Consider the following 27,199-nt stretch of genomic DNA (forward strand, 5'->3'; position numbering starts at 1 on the left):
GGACGGCGTGTAGCTTCCATCCTGCAGTAGTAAGTAGTGAGCGTTTATCGCCCATCATTGCGGCTCCTCTTCTGGGGACGGCGTGTAGCTTCCATCCTGCAGTAGTAAGTAGTGATCGTTTATCGCCCATCATTGCGGTTCCTCTTCTGCGGACGGCGTGTAGCGTCCATCCTGCAGTAGTAAGTAGTGATCGTTTATCGCCCATCATTGCGGTTCCTCTTCTGCGGACGGCGTGTAGCGTCCATCCTGCAGTAGTAAGCAGTGAGCGTTTATCGCCCATCACTGCGGCTCCTCTTCTGGGGACGGCGTGTAGCTCCCATCCTACAGTAGTAAGTAGTGAATGTCTATCGCCCATCACAGCAGCTCCTCTTCTGCGGACGGCGTGTAGCTTCCATCCCTGCAGTAGTAAGCAGTAGAGTTTATCGCCCATCACTGCGGCTCCTCTTCTGCGGACGGCGTGATGCTCCCATTCTACAGTAGTAAGCAGTAGAGTTTATCACATCACTGTTGGTTCAGCAGGGTGTTTCCGGCTCTGTCTTATCTTTGGCACAAGTCATTTTTCTGCTTGTCTAACAGGTGCAAAGAAAGGCGGAGTGAAGGTCCGGAGTGTTTGTTTTATTCCTCCTCTGAGAACACTCCCGTTGTCCACTTGACTCCGCTGCCTCCCTCGGTCGCTGTGCCATTCCTGCCTGTGTGAGGCCGTCTGATCTGTCACTTATTACACTGTTACAATAATTACCTGCATAGAGAATGCCGTACATCTATAAAGACCCAAAAGACAAAGCGCCCAGCTTCCCCCACACGGCCCGGAGTGTTCACTCATCTGGAAGGAGCTACGAGGAGCTGAGGCAGAAGTGCCTCCGGGAAGGGAAGCTGTTCGAGGATGAAGACTTCCCAGCAAATGATTCCTCGCTCTTCTACAGCGACAAACCCAACATCCCCTTCGTATGGAAGAGACCCAAGGTGAGACGCAGACTGAACACGGATCCTTCATAGTAATGCCATATCTGGGGATCGACTCAAACCACTAGTATCTGGTTTTAACCCCGTAGTGACGTGGCTATATTATGTTTTGTGTAACTTTTCTTAATTGTTTTTGGAGGACAACAAGAAAAAACATGAATTCTGCCATTTTTTCACAGAATTAAACATGCAGTAGAAACAACAAGATCATTTTTTTTCTGCAAATCGGTACAATTACAAGAATACAAAATGGTTATTTTTTTAGGTTTTTCCACTTTTGCACAATAGTAAACGCATTTTGGAGGGGGATTTTTTTTTTTTTTGCATCGCTGCATTAAAAGTTCCTTAACTATTTCTTATTTTTCCGTGGGCGGAGCTCCGTGAGGACTTGTTTTCTGCATGACCAGTTATAGTTTTTACTGGCACCATTTTGGTTACTTATATCCTTTTTTAATCACTTTTATAGCATTTTCTGGGAGGTGAATGAATAAAATAAGCATTTTAGCTGTTTTTTAACATTTTTTCCGTGCAGGATAAACAGTGTATTCAGTTTATTGTACAGGTTATTCCTGTGCGTTTTTTAAAAATTTGTTTGCTTTAAAAAGAAGGTGAAATGGTCAAAAAAGGGTTTTTTTTTACTACTTATTTTCTACACATTTTTTATGTCCCTGTAAGGGATGTGAGCCCACAGTCATGTGATCACTATGCTAACACATTGCAGTACATCTCTACTGCATTGCATTTTTGCTATTGCTGGCGATCATATACCACGGCACATCTGGACATCAGGTAATGGTGTCCAGTATCATGACAACTAATTGGGCTTTTGTGATTACATGGCGGGCCAATGACATCACAGAGGAACCGCGCCCCTTCTGTGAACTTTTTTCATGCCCCAATCAACTTTGATAGCAGCATGTAAAGGGTTAATAGTGGGGATTGGTGTTGTCACTGATCCCCGCTGGTGCAGCGGGAGGCTTCTAAGTACTAGGCAGCCAGAGTGTGAACATTTGCGCTGTGACATTAAGGGGTTAGAAAAAAAAGGAAACCTGACAGAACTGAAGCAAATGGAAATATTTCAGTTTTTTGAAAACCTGTTGAAATCAGTGGGAACTGCATATCTCCGAAAACTATAGAGAGAAAGAGAAATGAGCGGGCCCCAATGCAGTGTGAATGGGCCCTGTGGTTATACATTACTCTGTTGTGTCTGTCGGGTTAGACTGTGTATTTCGTGCCTTGTTTGCCCTTCGCTCCTGGTGGTTATGTCTTTTAGGTTTATTAGTATTCTTTGTTCTGTTTCCCCCTCTGTTTTGTCCCCTCTGTCCATTTTCCCATCAGGAAATTCCTAACATGGGGTTGTCCTTGTCAGGGCGGGTGATCCGCTTCCCAGGCAGGTCCCAACATGGCTGGATCAGGGGCAAATCTGTCTAGTTCATCATCTTGACATCTTTCTACTCCTTCCCATTGTCTTATCACGTTACCCAGCCAGCCCCCGCTCTCTGTCGCAGAACCTCAGTTATCCGTCAATGTATTTCTTCATTAGGTGTGATCGAAGGTGATAGAATGGTCTTTTGCTGGCATATTATGGATGCAACGTCCAATCTAGGGATCATTAGCACCATAACTCTGCTTCTCATGAACCGTGGGAGGTTTGAGCGTTGTATCAATAAAAGGGGCAGAAAACAGACCCGTCTCACGGCCGTCCTAAAGGTGGTAAAGACCAACGCTTCATTTATTATTTTCTGTGGAATAAGGTGACTGTTTATAGTCGGGGTAAAGATGTCGCTCCTCTCCAATGTAAATCTTTCATCTATCAGAATTAGACATTCCTTTCTAGTAATGTTCGCCATTGCTGTGACTGTGGCACGTGCCACTATAGAGGCCATCCGCATGCAGAGGCCGTGTGAAATGTCTCCATTGTAGTTAGGCTTGTGCATGTGCTGTGTGAGCGTTTGTGTAACCCCTCTGATACCGTGATTCAGGCGCTGGTAAATGTCCGGGTTATGGAGACACTCAGCCTAATTAGAGAAGGAAGGCTAATTAGCTGGGCAAATTTTGTATTTCTTCTTTTATGAAGAAGACCTGCAAAGATGACACACAGAAAGCAAGTGTGATAATGATGGGGACGGGTGATATCATGAATTAAACTCCATGTAACACTACCTGAGAGTTTTACATTTGTGCACAGGGATCTGCTCTCTGTTGTCCCTTCTCTGCAGCTGTCCGGCCCCCAAACCCCCCACCTTGAAATGAAAACACTGTGAAAAGGGGGGGACACTTCAACTTGCTGTGTGTCAGGCTGTTTTGCAGATTCAGCATTGATTTTGGTCTTGTTTTAAATCAACATTTCTACTTGCAATACGGCCAGAGAAACAGGATGTAGAAATGCAGATGGCATTAAGGGCTGCAGTCAGAGCAGCTCCCATTCCATCCTGTAACTCCTGGCTATTCTGGAACCAAAATCCTTGTCTTGTTTTATGGCCAAGATACAGCCTGAGATACAGCCAGTTGTAGCAAGGATGTGTTTAGGATTGGAAATCTATTATTTAATATAATGAGTGTGTTCCCCATTTCATGTCCAGTATTATTCTGAGTCGCCATCACCGCTGCTGTTGTTACACACCTGTTCACACTGTTGTCCATTGTATGCGCTCTTCTCCTGTCCGTGGCAGGTGCCATGCTCTGGCTTCCTGTCCGCCTCTCTCTGCTGACCGCAGGGTCAGCGCATTTCCACACCTGCAGTCTTATAAGGCCAGTGCCCATCTTGTATTTCTGTCCCCCCCCCTAGTTCCAGAGAACCTTGGGTTATACCAAACACCTTCCCCTTAAGGAGTATGCCTCAGGCCCCTGTTTCACAGAGCCTTAAATCATTCACACAAGCGGAGGTTGTCACGGTTTGCTTGTTTATACAGACGGGAAAATCATTTGTGTTCACACATGGTCCAGTCGCTCCCAGTCAGTGCAGCCGTGAATGACTGATTGCTGCTCACACCCGACGACAACCCAACGACCTGTGAACAAGTGAACCATTAATTTACTGCCTAAACTGAACGACGAACGCGAAGTGAACAAATTCTCACTCGTCATTCAATCGTTGGCCGTGTTGATGCTGAAGGCTATCATTCAGATTCACATCATCGAATGACTTTTTTAACAAGAATAGTTCCGTGAAAAAGGGCCATCAGCTCATGGTTTGTCCAGCTTTGTGCTGATCTCCGGGTCACTGACTCTGACTACTCTGCATTCTGCACTCCTGACCTCGGCTTGCTTTATTGGTCCTCCTCCTGTCTGTCCCGACTCCTGGCCTGTTTGTATCATGCTGACCTTATTCTGCGTGTGTCGTGACCTCGGGACTGTCTTCCTTGTTGACCTATACGCCTCCTACCTCCATCCCAGACTCTGTTCACATGCTTGGGTACCGCGCCTTGGTCTGTAGATCCATCAGCTTCCTTATAACTGGGACCACTTCCAATGTAATAACCTGGGGGCTCCACAGTCAAGTTCAGATTCTGACTGGTGGGATGAAAGGGTGTAGACAGGGGTTCCTCAGGTGTCAACTCTAGCTATGGCACAAAGCCAAGCCAGTGTGTGGCACAGCGGGTCCAAGGATTATAAAACTATAGATGGGTTTTCTTTACCTTGATTCTTATTGCAAAGTGATATTGCGGCGGTCCGTACTACCCGGGGGGTTATTTACACATTGGATTAGTTTACATTGGCTCCTGTGGTAATAAGATGAGAGAATTTTCTCTGCCGTGTTATCATGGGAGTCAAAAATTCCATCTATCTGCTTCAAAGCTGCTCCATACGATAAGACTAACTCCACTCGGGGGAGCGTGATATGGGGCCGTAAATCCCGCCTCCATATTGCCCTCGCCATCCTTGTGAAATCCCCAAGAGCGCAGAAAGATGGAGCATGCTGTGATTTGTTTCCTGCATCATATTGCCTGCATTACCTCTCGCTACTAGGGTTGCCACCTTTGTCACCGGCCATGGTAAAAAAGGGGGCGTGTCAGGGTGTGGCTTGGGGCGTGGCTTATCACAGCCTTTTTTTCCTCCTTTATCTCCTGGATCCCGTCCAGTGTTTGTGCGCATGTGCGGGATCCTGTCCAGCGTGTTCTGGCGAGTAGATGACAATTAATGTGATTCACATGTCATCTACTCGCGAGTACACACTGCAGATGCTTGCATCACATACAATCTGCACATATACAATTATATACAGGAGATACCCAGGTTATACCAGCATGCTCTATATCACTATATACAGGAGATATACCTCCCCTGTACATAGTGATGCTGATGTAAGGTAGATATGTCCTGTATGTAATTATATATACAGCCGGTATAACGTATGCCACCTAAACATACAAGATTACCTTGTACCACATATACTGCTCCTCCGCTCTCCTTCTTGGGCCCTGAAACTGTCACTGCAGAGCCGGACGGACATCCATCCTGACCCGCACACGTCACACACACACACAACTCCACTACATCCATCCTGATCCCCAGACATCACACTCACAGCTCTGCTACATCCATCCTGATCCCCAGACATCACACACACACAGCTCCACTACATCCATCCGGATCCCCAGACATCACACACACAGCTCCGCTAAATCCATAATCATCCCCAGACATCACACACACAGCTCTGCTACATCCATCCTGATCCCCACACACCACACACAGCTCCACTACATCAATCCTCATCCCCAGACATCACACACACATCGCTCTACTACATCCATCCTGACGCCCAGACATCACACACATAGCTCAGCTACATCCATCCTAATCCCCAGACATCACACACACAGCTCCTCTACATCCATCCTGATCCCGAGATCACACACACAGCTCCGCTACATCCAACTTGACAACCACACATCACACACACAGCTCCACTACATCCATCCAGATTCCCACACATCAAACACACCGGTCCGCTACATCATCCTGATCCTCACACAGCTCCACTACATCCATTATGATCCCCAGACATCACACACAGAGCTCTACTACCTCCATCCTGACCCCCACACACATCACACACACAGCTCCACTACATCCATCCTGATCCCCAGACATCACACACACAGCTCTGCTACATCCATCCTGATCCCCAGACATCACACACAGCTCCACTACATCCATCCTGATCCCCAGACATCACACACACAGCTCCACAACATCCATCCTGATCCCCACACATCAAACACACAGGTCCGCTACATCATCCTGATTCCCACACATCACAAACACAGCTCCACTACATCCATCATGATTCCTAGACATCACACACACAACTCCACTACATCCATCCTGACCCCTACTCATCACACACACAACTCTGCTACATCCATCCTGATCCTCGCACATCACACACATAGCTCCACTACATCGATCCTGACCCTCACACACATCACACACACAGCTCCACTACATCAATCCTGACCTCCACACACATCACACACAGCTCCACTACATCAATCCTGACCTCCACACACATCACACACACAGCTCCACTCACTCACTCACTCACTCACTCAATCCATCAATCCAGAACCCCACAGCTCCACTGCATCCATCCTGACACACACACAGAATACACCACACCACACACACACACACAGAGCTACAGAGTCCTACCACCACTGCAGAGTCCTACATTTACTTAGCCCCCGTGGTCATGTGATCCCTGACTCCTCCTACACAGAGTATCACATGACATCATCGGAGGCCCTGGAAGATGTCAGCTCTGCAGGTCTGTGTTTCCCCTGCCGGAGGAGAGTTAACTGGTGCTAGAGGGCAGTGCAGGCTCTGAAAATACCGGCCTGTAATAGGGCTGGTAAAAAAAAAAATACCGGCACCGGCCTGACAGAAAAAATACCGGCCAGGTGGCAACCCTACTCGCTACACCGCCCTAGTGTGGTTGTTCCCCCTGATACCTCACATAGTGCAGGCAACCTACCTTGCAGCCCCCATATTGCTAGCATCCCCTCCCTGCATTTCTCCTACCCTTTAGCTGCTGCAGGCGGCTCCTCCCCCCCATTTCTGCGCTCAGTGTAGTACTGCGAAGGGCGGTGGAAGGAGGCGGCTGCACAGACTGGCACTGTAGGGTCACAAGCAGCAAGCATGTAAGTTACTAGGACAATAGTGGAAGGGCAGGGGGGAAGAGTCAGAGATGGCTCAGGGGTCCCCTTGTCCCATGGACCCCGTAGCAATCACATGGTCTGCCACCACTGAAAGCAGGCTTTATTAATAAAGTGTTCCATGTGCTGCAGCTGCAGTACAGAGCACAGTGCAGGCACAGCTGGAGCGCCCTCTGCTGCTATGCAGGGATTTCCCTAGCAACAGTCTCATCGAGTCTCATGGCTGAAGACGGTTGTGAAGGAACATTATACAGAACAGGCGCATAAAAGTTATTACAAAAATGCTTCAAATATTCTACACATCAAAAATGACAGCTTAGAAGTAAACGGGGATTTATCTATCATGCTGCAAGGGGATTTCACGAGAGGCTCAGAATGGCCCAAATGTCATCAGAATGGCACGAAAGTTCCATTAACCCCTTAATGTTCCATGACATACAGTTACATCATGGAAATTTGGGGTTTGTAAGATGGGGATGGGACGTCTTTAACAGCTGACACCTGCATGCAACAGCTTACACCGATAGCGGCTATTAACTATAAAACCGTCAATACTGGCAGCAGCATTTAAATGTCCTGATCAAAGTTTGGGGTATCAAACAGCCCGCCTGTAATGCGATTATAGGGTACAATTCAGTTGCCATAGTAACCGGGGACTCTCTGGAGGCACCAGAGCTGTCATTGCAGATTTATTATAAAGCAATGCCTGTCAGATCCATATATAATGTAATACAATGGTACAGGAGCAATCCAGTGATCACAAGTTCAAATCCCCTATTGGGGACTAAAAAAAATGCAAAAAAAATGTAGGTAAATTATTTAAAAAAATACCCCCCCCCCCCCCTCGATAAGATCACGGGGTGCGTTTGGTTGCTATGGCAGCCTGGGGTATTGTGAAGGCACCTAGATATTCTGATAGACTGTCAGAATACAGTATAATGTAAAACTGCGGTATTACATTACATTGTATGAAGGGATCACAAGTTCAAGTCCCCCGCGGCTTCTAAAAGAATGGAACAAAAAAGCTTTAATAAATATAACAAATGTTAAAAAAACTATTACCATATTTATAATAAAAAATGCTAAACGATATTTGCTGGGGCTCCTATAGATGCTCTGGATGCCCCAGTTACAGTGAAAAAGTGTGTAATAAGAAAAGACGATGGAAATGACCCCCAGCGGTCTTATATGACGTCATGGGGGTCGGAGATGGTAAAAAAAATAGTTACACGAATAAGTAAAAAAAAATTACAGAATAAAATAAAAATATACATAAAAAAGAAAATGATCCAAAGCCGACCAAACCGTTGGCGCCTGCGCCCTGTAAACCCTACTTATTATATATCAAAACGTCCGAAACAAAATGAGGAGCCAAATCACAGACTTTATTTTAGCGTAAATATACTAATAAAAAAAACTATAAAACTAATAAAACTAAAAAACAAAACAAGTCAGCGAGAAAGATATTAAAAAGATATGAGCCCCGTGAGTCACGGGGAAAACAGAGCAGAATAATTTTGGTTTCCTGGAGTTAAAACAAACTGCGGCAGTAAAACCTCCAGAGGGGTAAAATCCCTAAACCGTGTCCGGTCCCTAAGGTCCACAAGGGGTTAAGTCCCCGCAGTTCTTTACTCGGGACATCTGAGCCGTAATGTCCCTTTTTATAGGACTGCCAGGAGTGATAAAGCATCGAAGAGCAGCGGGCCTTCATGGGGAGCTGAATCACAGTGCAAACACGGAGCGCGGTCACGCCAACGCCTCCGCCGCCTGCTTGGCAAACATGCCTTGTCACCGGACAGCGGTAAAGCTTCCTGCAAATCTCCTGAGTTAGGTATCTAAAGTTGTTAGCAGAGGCCACATATTAACCCCTTCAGGACCAGAGAGTTTTGTGTTTTTTCGCCCTCGCCTTCCAGGAGCCATAACTCTAACATTCTTCCATTGACCGCCCTATCAGGGCTTTTATAGATTTTAAAAATGCAAATGCGCCATTTTTGGCTGCTTCAGTTTTTACAGCCTTTAGTGCAATAAAAACGACTTATACAGTCATTAATGTTCAAGATTTTAAAAGTGCAAAAAAAAATTATTTTATGTTGCCACATATTTATTGTTGTGATTGGACTGTATGAGGGCTCATCTTTAGTGGGCGAGCTGTAGTTATAGTACTATTTTGGATCACTTTTTATTCCCATTCTTTGGGAGCTGGCGTACAAAATATAACAATTTAGCCATTCTGAGCCTTTTTTCCTTTTTTTTCATTCCCCTTACTGTATGAGACAAATGTTGTGATATTTTATTAGTTCTGACTTTGATGTACGCAGGGATACCAAATATGTGGGTTTTTAGTTATTTAGATTTGTTTATGGGAAACAGGGTTTGAACTTGTGATCATGTGATCGCTTCTACTGTATAGCGTAGTACTTCAGTATTGCAGTATATACTGATTCTAAACCTCTTTCACATGCTCTTATGCTGGCTGCATTGTGGCTGGAAAACGCACGTACGAGAAGAAGCCGCGAGCAAGTCACAGCTAAAATGTGCGGTTTTTTGTCCCCACACCTGTATGTGTATATATATATACCGCAGGCCAAAATTCCTTCGGTCGGTAGAAATCCTCAGAATGACTTAATGACTTCTCCTGGCTCAGTAGCACCAGCTGACACACTGTAGCAGCAGTAGCCGCTGCTAAACTCCCTCCCTTCACCGGCGGCTCCCGTAGATCACGGCCCATGGATACGACAAGGCCCGTCTCCACCTGCTGGAGGTTTCCATGTGCCTAATAAGATGCATTGGATTCGAATGCTTTCGATGGTCGCTATTTTTTTATCATGGCTAAATTAGCCGCTTAAAACCAGTCGTGTGAATGAGGCCCACGTGTCGTCTATGAAGCCACAGGCAGCACTTATATATGGCAGCCCTGGGAGCCTTCAGGAGGTCCGGACCCATTGGCATCCCCGAACGCATTGCGAGGGGGGAGGGGTATGGGAAGGGGACGCCTTCTCCTGCTGACTGCCTAAACATGCAGTGAAAGCTTTGACCACAGCATCTAAAGAGTTAATGTTGACTGCGGTCGTTACCAGCGGATGAACCAGAGCCCAGTCATTGCTCCATCTTCCCATCGGCGTCCTCGCACCTTCCACTATTAGAAACAATACCCCCCTTCAAATGAGTTACTGTTAACCTCTTCACGACCGCCTCAGGCAGTGGTGAAGGGTGTGTGGGGCGTGTCTGGGGGCGGAGTCCTCTCCATACCGTATCTGACAGCCGACTGCTGCGATCAGAGCGATTCTATACGAACGACCAGCGAACGAGCCAACGAGGATTTTTATGCCTGAATGAAATGAATAACAAACGAAGAGCGAATGATTCTCATTCCTCAATCGGTCGTTGGCGCGGGCAATTATTGTTCACTTTCGCTTGCTTCGCTTGTTCGATTTCCTAAACTCTAAAGCTTTCAAGCACCCTAAAGTCTCCTTCGCGCCAGCATACGCACATTTGCGCACGCGTAGCTTCTACAGCACAGACAATGCTTTTCGTGTGTATGTTACTGCCCGTTTGGCTCCCGTTCGGTTCATTTGGCTAATTGGTCTAATCAGTTCCAGATGTGGGTTTTTCCAGCAGAATTTCGCTGTTTTCACGCGTTTCCTTATGCATTGTGTTCGCCTTTACGCACCCCATACTGACTTCTATGTGGACATATGGTGCGCAAATACACAGAACCATGCGCTAATTTTTTTACTGAAATTTCTGCGCAAAACACCAAGCGAGCGAATTCCCGTTTGCTGTTCATTCGCTGGCCGTATTTCTACTTAACGATATCATTCTGATCCCACGGGCTTTGGATCAATACGGTTCCAAGTAAACGGCTCTCAGAAACGGTGAAAGTGATGCTCAAACTTTGTTGACAGTTACTTTGTTAAATCGGCGTCCCATTACATGCAGATGAGGCTATTAGACATAAGAAGGGCTTGTGGTGGACGAGAGGGTTAGGTTACATACATGTGGAGCGACGGGGACTAAGGGGTGGGTAGGAGGAGCCAGGAGAGGGGTAACGGCGGCTCCATTGGAACAGAGCAAGGCCGTTTAGGGAGGGCTCTGGGTATTACTGGGGGTAACGGAGCATGAGGAAAGAGTGGCAGGATATTAGCAGAAAGCGCTGTGGAATACATTGGCGCTGTACAAATAAAGATTATTATATATATATATATGATGGCTCAAGTCATAGAACACTAGAATGGTGAAGTTGGAAGGGACCTCCTGGGTCATCAGGCCTTCTGGGGTCATCGGTTTTAGGTTTTGAGTTTTTATATGACTGGATGCATTGGGGCTTACCAAAAACGTGCAGTGCAGAGGAAGGGGTGAGCTGTACCCTCACAACAGTGATAGAAGGGAGCAGTGCTTAAGTACTTATCCTAGAATGGTAGAGTTGGAAGGGACCTCTGGGGTCATCGGGTCCGACCCACTGCTCATTGCAGGATTTACTAAATCATCCCAGACAGATGTCTGTCCAGCCCTTGTTTAAACACTTCCATTGAAGGAGAACTCCCCACCTCCCGTGGTAACCTGTTCCACTCATTGATCCCCTCACTGTCTCATATCTAATCTGTGTCTCCTCCCTTTCAGTTTCATCCCATTGCTTCTAGTCTTTCCTTGTACAGATGAGAATAGGGCTGATCCCTCTGCACTGTGACAGCCCTTCAGATATTTGCAGGCAGCATCTACAAATACTGTATATAATTCCACACACACGCACTTGTGCCAACATTTCTGCACATGAAGAAGTGACAAGCATAACGCCACAAGCGTTGCCTACAATGGGTTCGTTCAGACAAATGTGTTCTTTCTGCGCAAACTCTTTGTTCGTGAACGGATACATCTTGACCGATCTTTGTCCGCGTCACACAGGAAGCTGCATAGACTCCTGTGACAGCTGAAAAAGGAGGGAGGTGGAGGGAGTTACCGAGTGGGCAAGGGGGGAGAAGACCGCTCGCCCTAATTAAGCATTAATTGCCGTTCTATTCCTCGAGAAGGGTGTAACACGCCAGCATACGAAGGGCATGTTGATCGCGGAAAAAGCAATCGTTTGGCTAGCACGGACGGCTCCGACTGCGTCTTGCCATCTCCTCCCATCATTCAGATGACTATACGGTCCGCACTGGAAAACATGTTAGCGCACACGCTAGTGTGAATAAGGCCTAAGGGCATGAGACTGACTGAACAAGCGCAGTATAGACTGGACAAGCGCAGTATAGGCTGAACGAGCGAGTATAGACGGAACGAGCGAGTATAGACTGAAGGAGCGGGTATAGATTGGACGAGCGCAGTATAGACTGAAGGAGCGCAGTATAGACTGAAGGAGCGAGTATAGACTGAAGGAGCGGGTATAGATTGGACGAGCGCAGTATAGACTGAAGGAGCGCAGTATAGACTGAAGGAGCGAGTATAGACTGAAGGAGTGCAGTATAGAATGAAGGAGCGAATATAGACTGAAGGAGCAAGTATAGACTGGACGAGCGCAGTATAGACTGAAGGAGCGAGTATAGACTGGACGAGCGCAGTATAGACTGAAGGAGCGCAGTATAGACTGAAGGAGCGAGTATAGACTGAAGGAGTGCAGTATAGAATGAAGGAGCGAATATAGACTGAAGGAGCAAGTATAGACTGGACGAGCGCAGTATAGACTGAAGGAGCGAGTATAGACTGAAGGAGCAAGTATAGACTCAAGGAGCAAGTATAGACTGGACGAGCGCAGTATAGACTGAAGGAGCGAGTATAGACTGGACGAGCGCAGTATAGACTGAAGGAGCAAGTATAGACTTAAGGAGTACAATAAAGAGTGAAGAAGTGCAGTATAGACTGAAGGAGGGAATATAGACTGAAGGAAAAAGCTTAGACTGAACGACCGCAGTATAGAATGGACAAACGCAGTATAGACTGAAAGAGCGCAGTATAGACTTAACCGGCGCAGTATAGACTGAAGAAGCGAGTATAAACTGAACGAGTGCAGTATAGAGTTGACGAGCGCAATATAGACCGAAGGAGCACAGCATAGACTGAATGAGCGAGTATAGAATGAAGGAACAGGTATAGGCTGAAAGAGCGAGTATAGACTGAACGAGCGCAGTATAGACTGAAGGAGCGAGTATACATTGAAGGAACAGGTATAGGCTGAAGGAGCGAATATAGACTGAAGGAGCGCAGTATAGACGGAAGAATCAAGTATAGACTGAACAAGTGAGTATAGACTGAACGAGCGCAGTATAGATTAAAGGAGCGAGTATAGAGTGAAGAAGCGCAGTATAGACTGAAGGACCGAGTATAGACTGAAGGAGCGAGTATAGACTGAACGAGCGCAGTATAGACTGAAGGAGCGAGTATAGACTGAAAGAGCGCAGTATAGACTGAAGGAGCGCAGTATAGACTGAAGGAGCGAGTATAGACTGAAGGAGCAAGTATAGACTGAAGGAGCGCAGTATAGACTGAAGGAGCGAGTATAGACTGAAGGAGCGAATATAGACTGAACAAGCGCAGTATAGATTGAACAAGCGCAGTATAGATTGCAGGAGCGAATATAGACTGAACGAGTGATGTATAGACTGAAGGAGCGAGTATAGACTGAAGGAGCGAGTATAGACTGAGGGAGCAAGTATAGACTGAATGAGTGCAGTATAGACTGAAGGAGCGAATATAGACTGAAGGAGCGAGTATAGACTGAAGGAGCGCTGTATAGACTGAACGAGCGCAGTATAGATTGAAGGAGTGAGTATAGACTGAACGAGCGCTGTATAGACTGAAGGAGCAAGTATAGACTGAATGAGCAAGTATAGACTGAAGGAGCGAGTATAGGCTGAAGGAGCGAGTATAGACTGGATTAGTGCAGTATAGGCTGAAGGAGCGAATATAGACTGAAGGAGCGAGTATAGACTGAACAAGCGCAGTATAGATTGAAGGAGCGAGTATAGACTGAACAAGCACAGTATAGATTGAAGGAGCGAGTATAGACTGAACGAGTGCTGTATAGACTGAATGAGCGAGTATAGACTGAAGGAGCGAGTATAGACTGAATGAGTGCAGTATAGACTGAAGGAGCAAGTATAGGCTGAAGGAGCGAATATAGACTGAAGGAGCGAGTATAGACTGAACAAGCGCAGTATAGACTGAAGGAGCGAGTATAGACTGAAGGAGCGGGTATACACTGAAGTAGCGCCGTATAGACTGAAGTAGCGCAGTATGGACTGAAGAAGCGCAGTATAGACTGAACGAGTGAGTATAAACTAAACAAGCGCAGTATAGACTGAAGGAGTAAGTATAAACTGAATGAGCGCAATATAGAGTGAAAAAGCGCAGTATAGACTGAAGAAGCGAGTATAGACAGAAGGAGCAAGTATAGACTGAAGGAGTGAGTATAAACTGAAGGAGCGCAGTATAGACTGAAGGAGCGCAGTATAGACTGAAGGAGTGCAGTAAAGACTGAAGGAGCGATTATAGATTGAAGGAGCGAATATAGACAGAAGGAGCGTAGTATAGACTGAACGAGCGAGTATAGACTGAACGAGCGAGTATAGACTGAAGTAGCGCAGTATAGACTGAAGGAGCAAGTATAGACTGAATGAGCGCAATATAGAGTGAAGAAGCGCAGTATAGACTGAAGGAGCGAGTACAGACTGAAAGAGCGAGTACAGACTGAAAGAGTGCAGTATAGACTGAAGGAGCGCAGTATAGACTGAAGGAGCGCAATATAGAGTGAAGAAGCGCAGTATAGACTGAAGGAGCGAGTACAGACTGAAAGAGCGAGTACAGACTGAAAGAGTGCAGTATAGACTGAAGGAGCGTAGTATAGACTGAAGGAGCGAGTATAGACTGAACAAGCGAGTATAGACTAAAGTAGCGCAGTATAGACTGAAGGAGCAAGTATAGACTGAATGAGCGCAATATAGAGTGAAGAAGCGCAGTATAGACTGAAGGAGCGAGTACAGACTGAAAGAGCGAGTACAGACTGAAAGAGTACAGTATAGACTGAAGGAGCGCAGTATAGACTGAAGGAGCTAGTATAGACTGAAGGAGTGCAGTATAGACTGAAGGAGGGAATATAGACTGAAGGAGCGAGTATAGACTGAACAAGTGCAGTATAGATTAAAGTAGCGCAGTATAGACTGAAGGAGCAAGTATAGACTGAATGAGCGCAATATAGAGTGAAGAAGCGCAGTATAGACTGAAGAAGCGCAGTATAGACTGAAGGAGCTAGTATAGACTGAAGGAGCTAGTATAGACTGAAGGAGCTAGTATAGACTGAAGGAGTGCAGTATAGACTGAAGGAGGGAATATAGATTGAAGGAGCGAGTATAGACTGAACGAGCGCTTAATAGACTCAAGGAGCGAGGATAGACTGAAGTAGCGCAGTATAGACTGAACCAGCGCAGTATTGACTGAAGGAGCGAGTATAGACTGAATGAGCGCAGTATAGATTAAAAGGAGCGAGTATAAACTGAATGAGCACAGTATAGACTGGAGGAGCGCTGTATAGACTGAAGGAGCGCTGTATAGACTGGAGGAGCACAGCATAAACTGGAGGAGTGCAGTATAGACTAGAGCAGCGCAGTATAGACTGAAAGAGCGAGTATAAACTGGCCGAGCACAGTATAGACTGACGTAGTGCAGTATAGACTGAAGGAGCGAGTATAGACAGAAGGAGCAAGTATAGACTGAAGGAGCGCAGTATAGACTGAAGGAGTGCAGTATAGACTGAAGGAGCGATTATAGATTGAAGGAGCAAATATAGACTGAAGGAGCGTAGTATAGACTGAAGTAGCGAGTATAGACTGAACGAGCGAGTATAGACTGAAGTAGCGCAGTATAGACTGAACGAGCGAGTATAAACTGAACGAGCGCAGTATAGACTGAAGGAGCAAGTATAGACTGAATGAGCGCAATATAGATTGAAGAAGCGCAGTATAGACTGAAGAAGCGCAGTATAGACTGAAGAAGCGCAGTATAGACTGAAGGAGCGAGTACAGACTGAAAGAGCGAGTACAGACTGAAAGAGTGCAGTATAGACTGAAGGAGCACAGTAAAGAGTGAAGGAGCTAGTATAGACTGAAGGAGTGCAGTATAGACTGAAGGAGGGAATATAGACTGAAGGAGCGAGTATAGACTGAACAAGCGCAGTATAGATTGAATGAGCGAGTATAGACTGAACGAGCGCTTAATAGACTCAAGGAGCGAGGATAGACTGAAGTAGCGCAGTATAGACTGAACCAGCGCAGTATTGACTGAAGGAGCGAGTATAAACTGAACAAGCGCAGTATAGACTGAAGGAGCAAGTATAGACTGAATGAGCGCAATATAGAGTGAAGAAGCGCAGTATAGACTGAATGAGCTCAGTATAGATTAAAAGGAGCGAGTATAAACTGAATGAGCACAGTATAGACTGGATGAGCACAGTATAGACTGAAGGAGCGCAGTATAGACTGAAGGAGCGCTGTATAGACTGGAGGAGCACAGCATAGACTGGAGGAGTGCAGTATAGACTAGAGCAGCGCAGTATAGACTGAAAGAGCGAGTATAAACTGGCTGAGCACAGTATAGACTGACGGAGTGCAGTATAGACTGAAGGAGCGAGTATAAACTGGACGAGCGCAGTATAGATTGAACGACCGCAGTATGGACTGAAGGAGCGCAGTATAGATTGAACGAGCGCAGTATAGACTGAACGACCACAGTATAGACAGGATGGGTGCAGTATGGACTGGAGGAGCACAGTATAGACTGAAGGAGCCCAGTATAGACTGAAGGAGTGAGTATAGACTGAACGAGCGCGTATAGACTGAATAAGCGCAGTTTAGACTGAAGGGGCAAGTATAGACTGAATGAGCGCAATATAGAGTGAATAAGCGCAGTATAGACTGAAGAAGCGAGTATAGACTGAAGGAGCGAGTATAGATTGAAGGAGCGCAGTATAGACTGAAGGAGCGCTGTATAGACTGGAGGAGCCCAGTATAGACTAGAGGAGAGCAGTATAGACTGAAGGAGCAAGTATAAACTGGACGAGCACACTATAGACTGAACAAACGCAGTATAGACTGGAGGAGCGCAGTATAGACTGAAGGAGCGAGTATAGACTGAATGAGCACAGTATAGATTGAAGGAGCGAGTATAGACTGAAGGAGCAAGTATAAACTGGACGAGCATAGTATAGACTGAACGAGCACAGTATAGACTGAACAACCGCAGTATAGACTGAACAACCGCAGTATAGACTGAAGGAGCGCAATATAGACTGAAGGAGCGCAGTATAGACTGAAGGAGCGCAGTATAGACTGAAGGAGCGCGTATAGACTGAAGGAGCGAATATAGACTGAACGAGCGAGTATAGACTGAAGGAGCGCAGTATTGACTGAAGGAGCGAGTATAGACTGGATGAGCTAAGCATAGACTGAAGGAGCAAAGTATAGACTGTAGGAGCACTGTATAGACTGAAAGAGCGAGTATAGACTGAAGGAGCGCAGTATTGACTGAAGGAGCGAGTATAGACTGGATGAGCGCAGTATAGACTGAAGGAGCACAGTAAAGACTGAAGGAGCGAGTATAGACTGGACGAGCCCAGTATAGACTAAATGAGCATTGTATAGACTGGACGAGCGCAGGAGAGACTGAAGGAGCGAGTATAGACTGGATGAGCTAAGCATAGACTGAAGAAGCACAGTATAGACTTTAGGAGCGCTGTATAGACTGGACGAGCACAGTATAGACTGAACGAGCGCAGTATAGACAGGACAAGCCCAGTATAGACTGAACGAGTGCTGTATAAACTGGACGAGCACAGTATAGAATGAAGGAGCACTGTATGGACTGAAGCATTGAGTATAGACTAGACGAGCCCAGTATAGACTGAATGAGCGCTGTATAGACTGGAAGAGCGCAGTATAGACTGAAGGAACGAGTATAAACTGGACGAGCACAGTATAGACTGAACAAATGCAGTATAGACTGAAGGACCGAGTATAGACTGAAGTAGTGCAGTATAGACTGAATTAGCGAGTATAGACTGAAGTAGCGCAGTGTAGACTGAAGTAGCGCAGTATAGACTGAAGTAGCACAGTATAGACTGAAGTAGCGCAGTATAGACTGAACGAGTGAGTATAAACTGAACAAGCGCAGTATAGACTGAAGGAACAAGTATAGACTGAATGAGCGCAATATAGAGTGAAGAAGCGCAGTATAGACTGAAGAAGCGCAGTATAGACTGAAGGAGCGAGTACAGACTGAAAGAGCGCAGTATAGACTGAAAGAGCGCAGTATGGACTGAAGGAGCACAGTATAGACTGAAGGAGCGAGTATAAACTGAACGAGCGCAGTTTAGACTGAAGGAGCGCAGTTTAGACTGAAGGAGCGAGTATAGACTGAAGGAGTGCAGTATAGAATGAAGGAGCGAATATAGACTGAAGGAGCGAGTATAGACTGAACAAGCGCTGTATAGACTGAAGGAACGAGTATAAACTGAACAAGCGCAGTATAGACTGAAGGAGCAAGTATAGACTGAATGAGCGCAATATAGAGTGAAGAAGTGCAGTATAGACTGAAGGAGCGAGTATAGACTGAACGAGCGCAGTATATACTGACGGAGTGCAGTATAGACTGAAGGAGCGCAGTATAGACTGAAGGAGCGCAGTATAGACTGGAGGAGCACAGCATAGGCTGGAGGAGCACAGCATAGGCTGGAGGAGCACAGCATAGACTGGAGGAGTGCAGTATAGACTAGAGGAGCGCAGTATAGACTGAAGGAGCGAGTATAAACTGGCCGAGCACAGTATAGACTGACTGAGTGCAGTATAGACTGAAGGAGCGAGTATAAACTGGACGAGCGCAGTATAGATTGCACGACCACAGTATGGACTGAAGGAGCGCAGTATAGACTGAACGAGCACTGTATAGACTGAACGACCACAGTATAGACAGGATGGGTGCAGTATGGACTGGAGGAGCACAGTATAGACTGAAGGAGCGCAGTATAGACTGAAGGAGCGAGTATAGACTGAATGAACGCAGTATAGACTGAATGAGCGCAGTATAGATTGAAGGAGCGAGTATAGATTGAAGGAGCGAGTATAGACTGAAGGAGCGAGTATAAACTGGATGAGCACAGTATAGACTGAAGGAGCACAGTATAGACTGAACAAACGCTGTATAGACTGGAGGAGCCCATAATAGACTAGAGGAGCGCAGTATAGACTGAAGGAGCAAGTATAAACTGGACGAGCACAGTATAGACTGAACAAACGCAGTATAGACTGGAGGAGCGCAGTATAGACTGAAGGAGCGAGTATAGACTGAATGAGCGCAGCATAGATTGAAGGAGCGAGTATAGACTGAAGGAGCAAGTATAAACTGGACAAGCACATTATAGACTGAACGCGCACAGTATAGACTGAAGGAGCGCAATATAGACTGAAGGAGTGCATTGTAGACTGAAGGAGAGCAGTATAGACTGAAGGATCGCAGTATAGACTGAAGGAGCAAGTATAGACTGAACGAGCGAATATAGACTGAACAAGCGAGTTTAGACTGAAGGAGCGCAGTATTGACTGAAGGAGCGAGTATAGACTGGATGAGCGCAGTATAGACTGAAGTAGCGCAGTAAAGACTGAAGGAGCGAGTATAGACTGGACGAGCCTAGTATAGACTAAATGAACGCTGTATAGACTGGACGAGCGCATGCTAGACTGAAGGAGCGAGTGTAGACTGGATGAGCTAAGCATAGACTGAAGGAGCACAGTATAGACTGGACAAGCGCAGTATAGACTGGACGAGCGCAGTATAGACTGAAGGAGCGCTGTATGGAATGAAGCATCGAGTATAGACTAGACGAGCACAGTATAGACTGAATGAGCGCTGTATAGACTGGACGAGCGCAGTATAGACTGAATGAGCGCTGTATAGACTGGACGAGCACAGTATAGACTGAAGGAGCGAGTATAAACTGGACGAGCACAGTATAGACTGAAGAAATGCACTGTATAGACTGGACGAGTGCAGTATAGAGTGAAAGAGCGAGTATAGAGTGGACAAGCTAAGTATAGACTGAAGCAGCACAGTATAGACTGAACGAGCGCAGTATAGACTGAACGAGCGCAGCATAGACTGAACGAGCGCAATATAGACTGAAGGAGCGCTGTATAGACTGAAGCAGCGAGTATAGACTGGACGAGCCCAGTATAGACTGAAGGAGCGCAGTATAGACTGAAGGAGTGCTGTATAGTCTGAAGCAGCAAGTATAGACTGGACGAGTCCAGTATAGACTGAAGGAGCCCAGTATAGACTGGACGAGCGCAGTATAGACTGAATGAGCGAGTATAGACTGAATGAGCGAGTATAGACTGGACGAGCTAAGTATAGACTGAAGGAGCGCTGTATAGACTGAAGGAGCGCTGTATAGACTGAACGAGCGGAGTATAGACTGGGCGAGCCCAGTATAGACTGGACGAGCGCAATATAGACTGAAGGAGCGCTGTATAGACTGAAGGAGCGCTGTATAGACTGAAGGAGCGCTGTATAGACGGAACAAGCGCAGTATAGACTGAAGGAGCGCTGTATAGACTGAAGGAGCGCATTATAGACTGAAGGAGCGCATTATAGACTGAAGGAGCACTGTATGGACTGAAGGAGCGCTGTATAGACTGGATGAGCGCTGTAAAGACTGGAGGAGTGCGGTATAGACTGAATGAGCGCTGTATAGACTGAAGGAGCGAATATAGATTAAAAGAGCGAGTATAGACTGGACGAGCGCAGTATAGACTGAATGAGCGGAGTATAGACTGAATGAGCGGAGTATAGACTGGGCGAGCCAAATATAGACTGGACGAGCGCAATATAGACTAAAGGAGCGCTGTATAGACTGAAGGAGCGCTGTATAGACGGAACAAGCGCAGTATAGACTGAAGGAGCGCTGTATAGACTGAAGGATCACAGTATAGACTGAAGGAGCACCGTATAGACTGGATGATCGCAGTATAGACTGAAGGAGCGCCGTATAGACGGAACAAGCGCAGTATAGACTGAAGGAGCACTGTATAGACTGGAGGAGCGCTGTATAGACTGGAGGAGCGCAGTATAGACTGAAGGAGCGCTGTATAGACTGAAGGAGCGCAGTATAGACTGGAGAAGCGCTGTATAGATTGGAGGAGCGCTGTATAGACTGGAGGAGCGCAGTATAGACTGAAGGAGCGCTGTATAGACTGAAGGAGCGCAGTATAGACTGGAGAAGCGCTGTATAGATTGGAGGAGCGCTGTATAGACTGAAGGAGCGCAGTATAGACTGAATGAGCGCAGTATAGACTGGAGAAGCGCTGTATAGATTGGAGAAGCGCTGTATAGATTGGAGGAGCGCTGTATAGACTGAAGGAGCGCAGTATAGACTGAATGAGCGCTGTATAGATTGGAGAAGCGCTGTATTGATTGGAGGAGCGCTGTATAGACTGGAGGAGCGCAGTATAGACTGAAGGAGCGCTGTATAGACTGAAGGAGCGCAGTATAGACTGGAGAAGCGCTGTATAGATTGGAGGAGCGCTGTATAGACTGAAGGAGCGCAGTATAGACTGAATGAGCGCAGTATAGACTGGAGAAGCGCTGTATAGATTGGAGAAGCGCTGTATAGATTGGAGGAGCGCTGTATAGACTGAAGGAGCGCAGTATAGACTGAATGAGCGCTGTATAGATTGGAGAAGCGCTGTATAGACTGGAGGAGTGCAGTATAGACTGGAGGAGCGCAGTATAGACTGAATGAGCGCTGTATAGACTGAAGGAACGCTGTATAGACTGAAGGAGCGCTGTATAGACTGGAGGAGCGCAGTATAGACTGGAGGAGCGCTGTATAGACTGGAGGAGCGCTGTATAGACTGAAGGATCGCTGTATAGACTGCACGATTTGTGATTGACGTAACAACGATTTCATACCTGCATAAAATAAACGGCAAGTGAGATGCGACTGATTCCCGTTCGCCGTTCAGTCGTTGGCGCACATTCAGACATTATTGTTCACTTTCGATCATTTGAATGATTTTTGGATGCTGATCATCCCGTCTAGAAGCGCATGAGGTGAGATTAGCGCCATGTTTATCTTCCAGGCCGGCGACACCCAAGATAAAAGCAAACACAAGGCTATAAGTTCTCACACGCCCAAAGCCTAAACACCCCGAGCTTCCCAGCGCTGGTGGACATCTACATGACTTACTGATCACAACCAGCCCGTCACTTCCAGGTCCCGAATGCGTTTTCATTTTCTAATTGCAGATTTTTTATTCTGTTGTCTGTACATTACTTTGGGGTGGCCATCTTGTCTATACATATCTATGGGGTGGGGCGGCCATCTTATCTGTATATGACTATAGGGGCAGCCATTTTGCCTATACATATCTATGGGCAGGGGCCACCATCTTGTCTGTACATGACTATGAGAGTGGCCATCATGTCTGTACAAGACTGAAGGGCGGCCATCTTGACTGTACATGATTATGGGTGTGGCCATCTTGCCTGAGGTGAAGTTAACAGCATTTAAAGAGATGCTTTGCAGCAGCCTCATGGGGGAATAAGTGGAATGGAGGGGAGCTGACCCATTGACTAAAGGCCCGTTTAGACTGGACGACTGTGGGGCAAACGATGCCTGACCCTCGTCCCCGCACACACTGCGGTGCTGCAGCACGGGAGCAGGCATCGCTGGCTGAAGCAGGGTGGCTGCAGGAGATTTCTCTCCTCGCTCTCACAGTCCCTCTCCGTTCACTTAACGGAGGGTAAGTGATAAAAGATTGGGGGGTCTCAGCACTGAGATGGCTACCGATCCTGAGAACGAGGCTCTTGTGTCCCCATCTTCTCACCACTGTTGCTTCTCCCATCTGCAGTCCGATTGGTTGGAGTGTTACTTCATTAATTTCTATGGGCTGATGGAAATAGCGGAGCGCTGGTATCTGGCTCCCCCGCAGTTCCCATGAAAGTGAATGGAGAGGCCCTGTGCTTGTATAGCTGTCGCTCCAGTCTCCTCACTGTGGAGTAACCCGCAATGAGGAGGAGGAGGGCAACAAGACCCCTGTTCACGAGGTCCGTGGGGTCTCAGTAAATATGCTAGCATAGGGTCCTTACACATGGGATAGAATTAGGACGCAGTCAAATCTGCAGCTGCTGAACTCCACACCAAGATCTGCAGGTCTAACTGTGGTTTCTGATGCAGTTGGTTGTAAGGCCTTTTCAATTCTGTATCAAAATTCGTAGGAAGCCTCCAGAATGTGGTGTCTTTATTTACAAGAATACTTCGGGGATCCCGACTCTGAATCACGGCACTGCAGGAAATCAATCTCTGTTGGGAATCATTGGGTCGGGCCTTGGCCTACTGCCCGGCCCCTGAAGCTTGTCGGGCTCATGACTGATACCCGACTCCCTTACTCTTGGTCTGCTGGGCACCCTCTCCTGCCCTTAACACCAGCATTAAGGTGCGCCCCACTCCTGGGCAACCTCCTCATCTACCAAGCCCTGCCGTCTACCGGATTACCTGCAGCACTGGGGGCACCGGGCATCTTGGCCCTTCTTGTGGCCCTATTCCTGCAATTTGGTTCTCCCAGACGTCCTGAATAAACACAACATCCCAGTTAGACCGTTTGGCTGGGTGACTCTCCGTCCTTGCGTTGTGTGGCCTCCCCAACTTCAGCGCGCTCTTGCCACCTACATGCTTCTTCCCTTGCTCTCTGTCAGCCTTTACCTCCTCTCCTTTATGGGGAAGATTGTTTTTAAGGTTAATTACCACCGACTCCTTTTGCTCTTCATTATTCAGCAGAGAGACAGTTAATAGCGCCCATCGTGGCTCCGCACCGCGCCACGGCTTGTGCAGGAAGCATTTTGACAGTTTTTTTGTTTTTTTTTCTACAGGAAATTGTTAAAGACCCCGAGTTTATTTTGGGTGGTATCTCAAGAACTGATGTTTGTCAAGGAGACCTCGGTAAGTTCTTCACTTACTGTGCGTTTATTTAATATAATGTAAAGCTGCCAGCATGTAGAATGGAGAAACCATGGATGAAGGTGAAAAACGGAGCTGCCGTCCAGGAAGCAGGAGGACTTCCATAGTCTTTATTAAACCTTGGTTACAGAGTGCAGCGAATTCCTTCAGGGCACTCGCAGAAGTGCAAACATAAATGGCGCGTGAGATGTCACAGTGGTCTCCACCAATCAGCGTTCACCAAAGCCCTCATACATATATAACAGGATCCAAGAAACAGCAACCCCTTGGAAAGAAGGTAATTTGTTGTACAGCAAAAATGAGTCAAGAATCATGGAATTCACTGCTACATGCTGTCAGAGTAAAACATAACTTTTATTAAATAATGTAAAATGTATTAAGATGTCCAGGAGAGAAGGACCAAAAAGTAAAAAAGTTGAGGGCCCTGAAGTACGTCCTTCGGTGCCCTATGGTGTCCACCAACAATACGAAGCACCCACCCTGAAAGGGGCAACCCTGTGCTGATACCTATATCCCTATTAAACCCTGAAGTTAGGGACAAAGAAAGAGAAGGGCAAACAAAAAGAAAAGAAACAAAACAAGCAAAGAGGGCTTGAACTGGAAATAAGGAAAAATAATCAACGGATAACTGAAAACATGTGCAGAGAAGAACCAACCACTATAGAGATCTATGGTAGCGAAGACCAGCTGGGATGTACAAGCGCCTCACGGTCTGCACTGCAGGATAGGCTCAATGGAAGAAGCAGACAGGGATGCACACCAAAGGCTCTGGGGGCCACAGAAGCAGCCACAGCGCTCAATCTGCATTCACCCGATGTTGCAGTGTAGGACCAAGATGGTGGCCACCATGTTAGTACCTATTCGCAGGCCGCAAATGAGTCCACTGTGTATCAAAGCGTCTTTCTAGAACAACTCAGGACCCTCGAATCAAGAAGAGGCTCTTCCATTTCCGGAAGTTGTGGCCACATAAACTGATGTGGTGGGCCAGATTCAGCCTGCAGGCTTTGAGTGTAACACATATGGTCTAGGAGAATAATAATAAAAAGAGAAGCAATAACAGATTTTCTACACTAGAGGGCACCCCATACAGTACAATAGAAATATCTCCCCCAGGCTTGTTACTGCAGGAACCCCAAAGGCCATTATGGCAGGCGCCCCCCTCTACATTTGTACTGCTTCTGTTCTGATTGCCATGTGCTCAGATAATTGATCCCTGTCTGTTCCAACCTCCGATTCCCTGATAACCCCGGGGATCCTGCAGCTGGCAGTGGGGTGTATATCTGCTGAGTAGACTCCTGGTGTCGGTGGCTTCCCCCGCGGTTCGCTGTTTTTACCATATGAGCTGGCTTGATCGCCATACACTTTGCAATCTGTGAGGAGCCTCAGTAACTGAGCCATCTGATCGCTCACCCATGCCACGCCCGCTGTGGACACCTGAGGCCCGCAGGAGGGCTGATTTAAAGGTTTGATAAAAAAGGTCTTTATTGAATATTCTAAAAGCAAGGTTCTTCGATTATGTACCGGGTTACTACTGATGACCCCCGGTGTGAGACCCCCAGAACTCTGTTTAATGACCCTCAGATACAGAGATGTGATATCAGTGGAAATAGAAACTCAAAAACTTTAGTTGCGCACCATCAAGAATGTCTCCCCCTCAGCGGTGACCAGTGAGACCCCCGTTGTCACCGGACACACATGGAGCCTACAGTCACGTTTCTGCTATATACATTGTAGCGGATGACAACAGACTGCTGCAATGGCTTCTGGGAAGCTGCAGATCCAATCACAAGGCGTAAGGGACGGGGAACGTGGAGGACGAGGAAGGTCATCATCGTCAACAACAGCTCAGCCCATCCATCTGTTTGATAGCTGCAGCTCACTTCTGACCTCATTGCGATAAGGGGCATCCTGGTGGGATTTCCTGTTCTGGCTGCGGCAGACTCCATTCCTGTCGCGTTCAGGTACAAAATCTTCAGGATTGTTTTCTCATGGAAGACGAAGGGGTGGGAAACTTTCCTGCAGGTTAAAGCGCAGAACACATTCACCGCGGGGGATCACCCAAACACTCCCTGTAGACAGTAGGGTTCCCCTCCTCCTTATTCACCACGGGGGTGTCACCCGTATGCTCTCTGTAGTCAGGTGGTTCCCCTCCCCCACATTCACAGCAGGGGGGAGACGTCCATATGCTCCCTGTAGATAGGTGTGTTCTCCTACCCCGCGGGGGTGTTGCCCATACGCTCTCCGTAGACAGATGGGTTCTCCCTCCCCACACATTCATCGTGGGGGACTTGCCCGTACATTCCCTGTAGAGAAGTGGGTTCCCCTCCCCCACATTCACCATAGGGGAGTCGTGCATACACTCCCTGTAGACAGGTGGGTTCCCCTCCCACACATTTAGCGAGGGGGAGTTGCCTGTAGGTTCCCTGTAGACAGGTGGGTTCCCATCCCCCACATAAAATTGCGGGGGAGTTGCCCATGCACGTCCTGTAAGCGTTAGTTTCCCCTCCCCAACATTCTGACGTCTGTTGCCCGAAAAGTGGATGGCGGCTTCATCACTTAAGACTCCATGACACCATCATTGTCCATTTTCATCCTCTCACCCATATGCTCCCTGTAGACAGGTGCGTTCCCCTCTCTCACATTACTTTGGGGGAGTCGTTTATACTCTCCCTGTAGACAGACAGGTGGGTTCCCCTCCCACACATTTACTGAGGGGGAGTCGCCCGTACGCTTCCTGTAGACAAATGGGTCCCCTTCCCCACATTCACCGTGGGGAGTCGCCTGTATGCTCCCTGTAATCAGGTGGTTTCCCCTCTCCCACATTCACCGCGGGGGAGTCGCCCGTACACTTCTTGTAAAGAGGTGGTTCCCCATCCCCACATTCACCGTGGGGGAGTCACCCGTACACTCCCTGTAGACAAATGGGTCCCCTTCCCCACACTCACCGTGGGGGAATTGCCAGTATGCTCTCAGGTGGTTTGCCCTCCCCTACATTTACTGCACGAGAGTTGCTCGTACGCTCCCTGTAGATAGGCCGGTTCCCCTCCCCCATATTCACCGCAGGGAGTTGCCCGTATGCTCC

General features: G+C 47.2%; 1 protein-coding gene across 1 annotated transcript in view; it reads left to right on the forward strand.

Moving 5' to 3' along the window:
* Window positions 1-661: 661 nt before the first annotated feature.
* CAPN9 (calpain 9) overlaps window positions 662-27,199 on the forward strand; it is a 116,737-nt gene continuing 90,199 nt past the window's right edge. The window contains exons 1-2 of the mRNA XM_066594363.1: window positions 662-963; window positions 24,030-24,099. Coding sequence (XP_066450460.1) covers window positions 751-963; window positions 24,030-24,099 — 283 coding nt within the window. The 5' untranslated portion in view covers window positions 662-750. The remainder of the gene's footprint in view (window positions 964-24,029; window positions 24,100-27,199) is intronic.

Source organism: Eleutherodactylus coqui, chromosome 1 (genome assembly GCF_035609145.1).
Source record: "Eleutherodactylus coqui strain aEleCoq1 chromosome 1, aEleCoq1.hap1, whole genome shotgun sequence".
In the NCBI taxonomy this organism is placed as follows: Eukaryota; Metazoa; Chordata; class Amphibia; order Anura; family Eleutherodactylidae; genus Eleutherodactylus; species Eleutherodactylus coqui.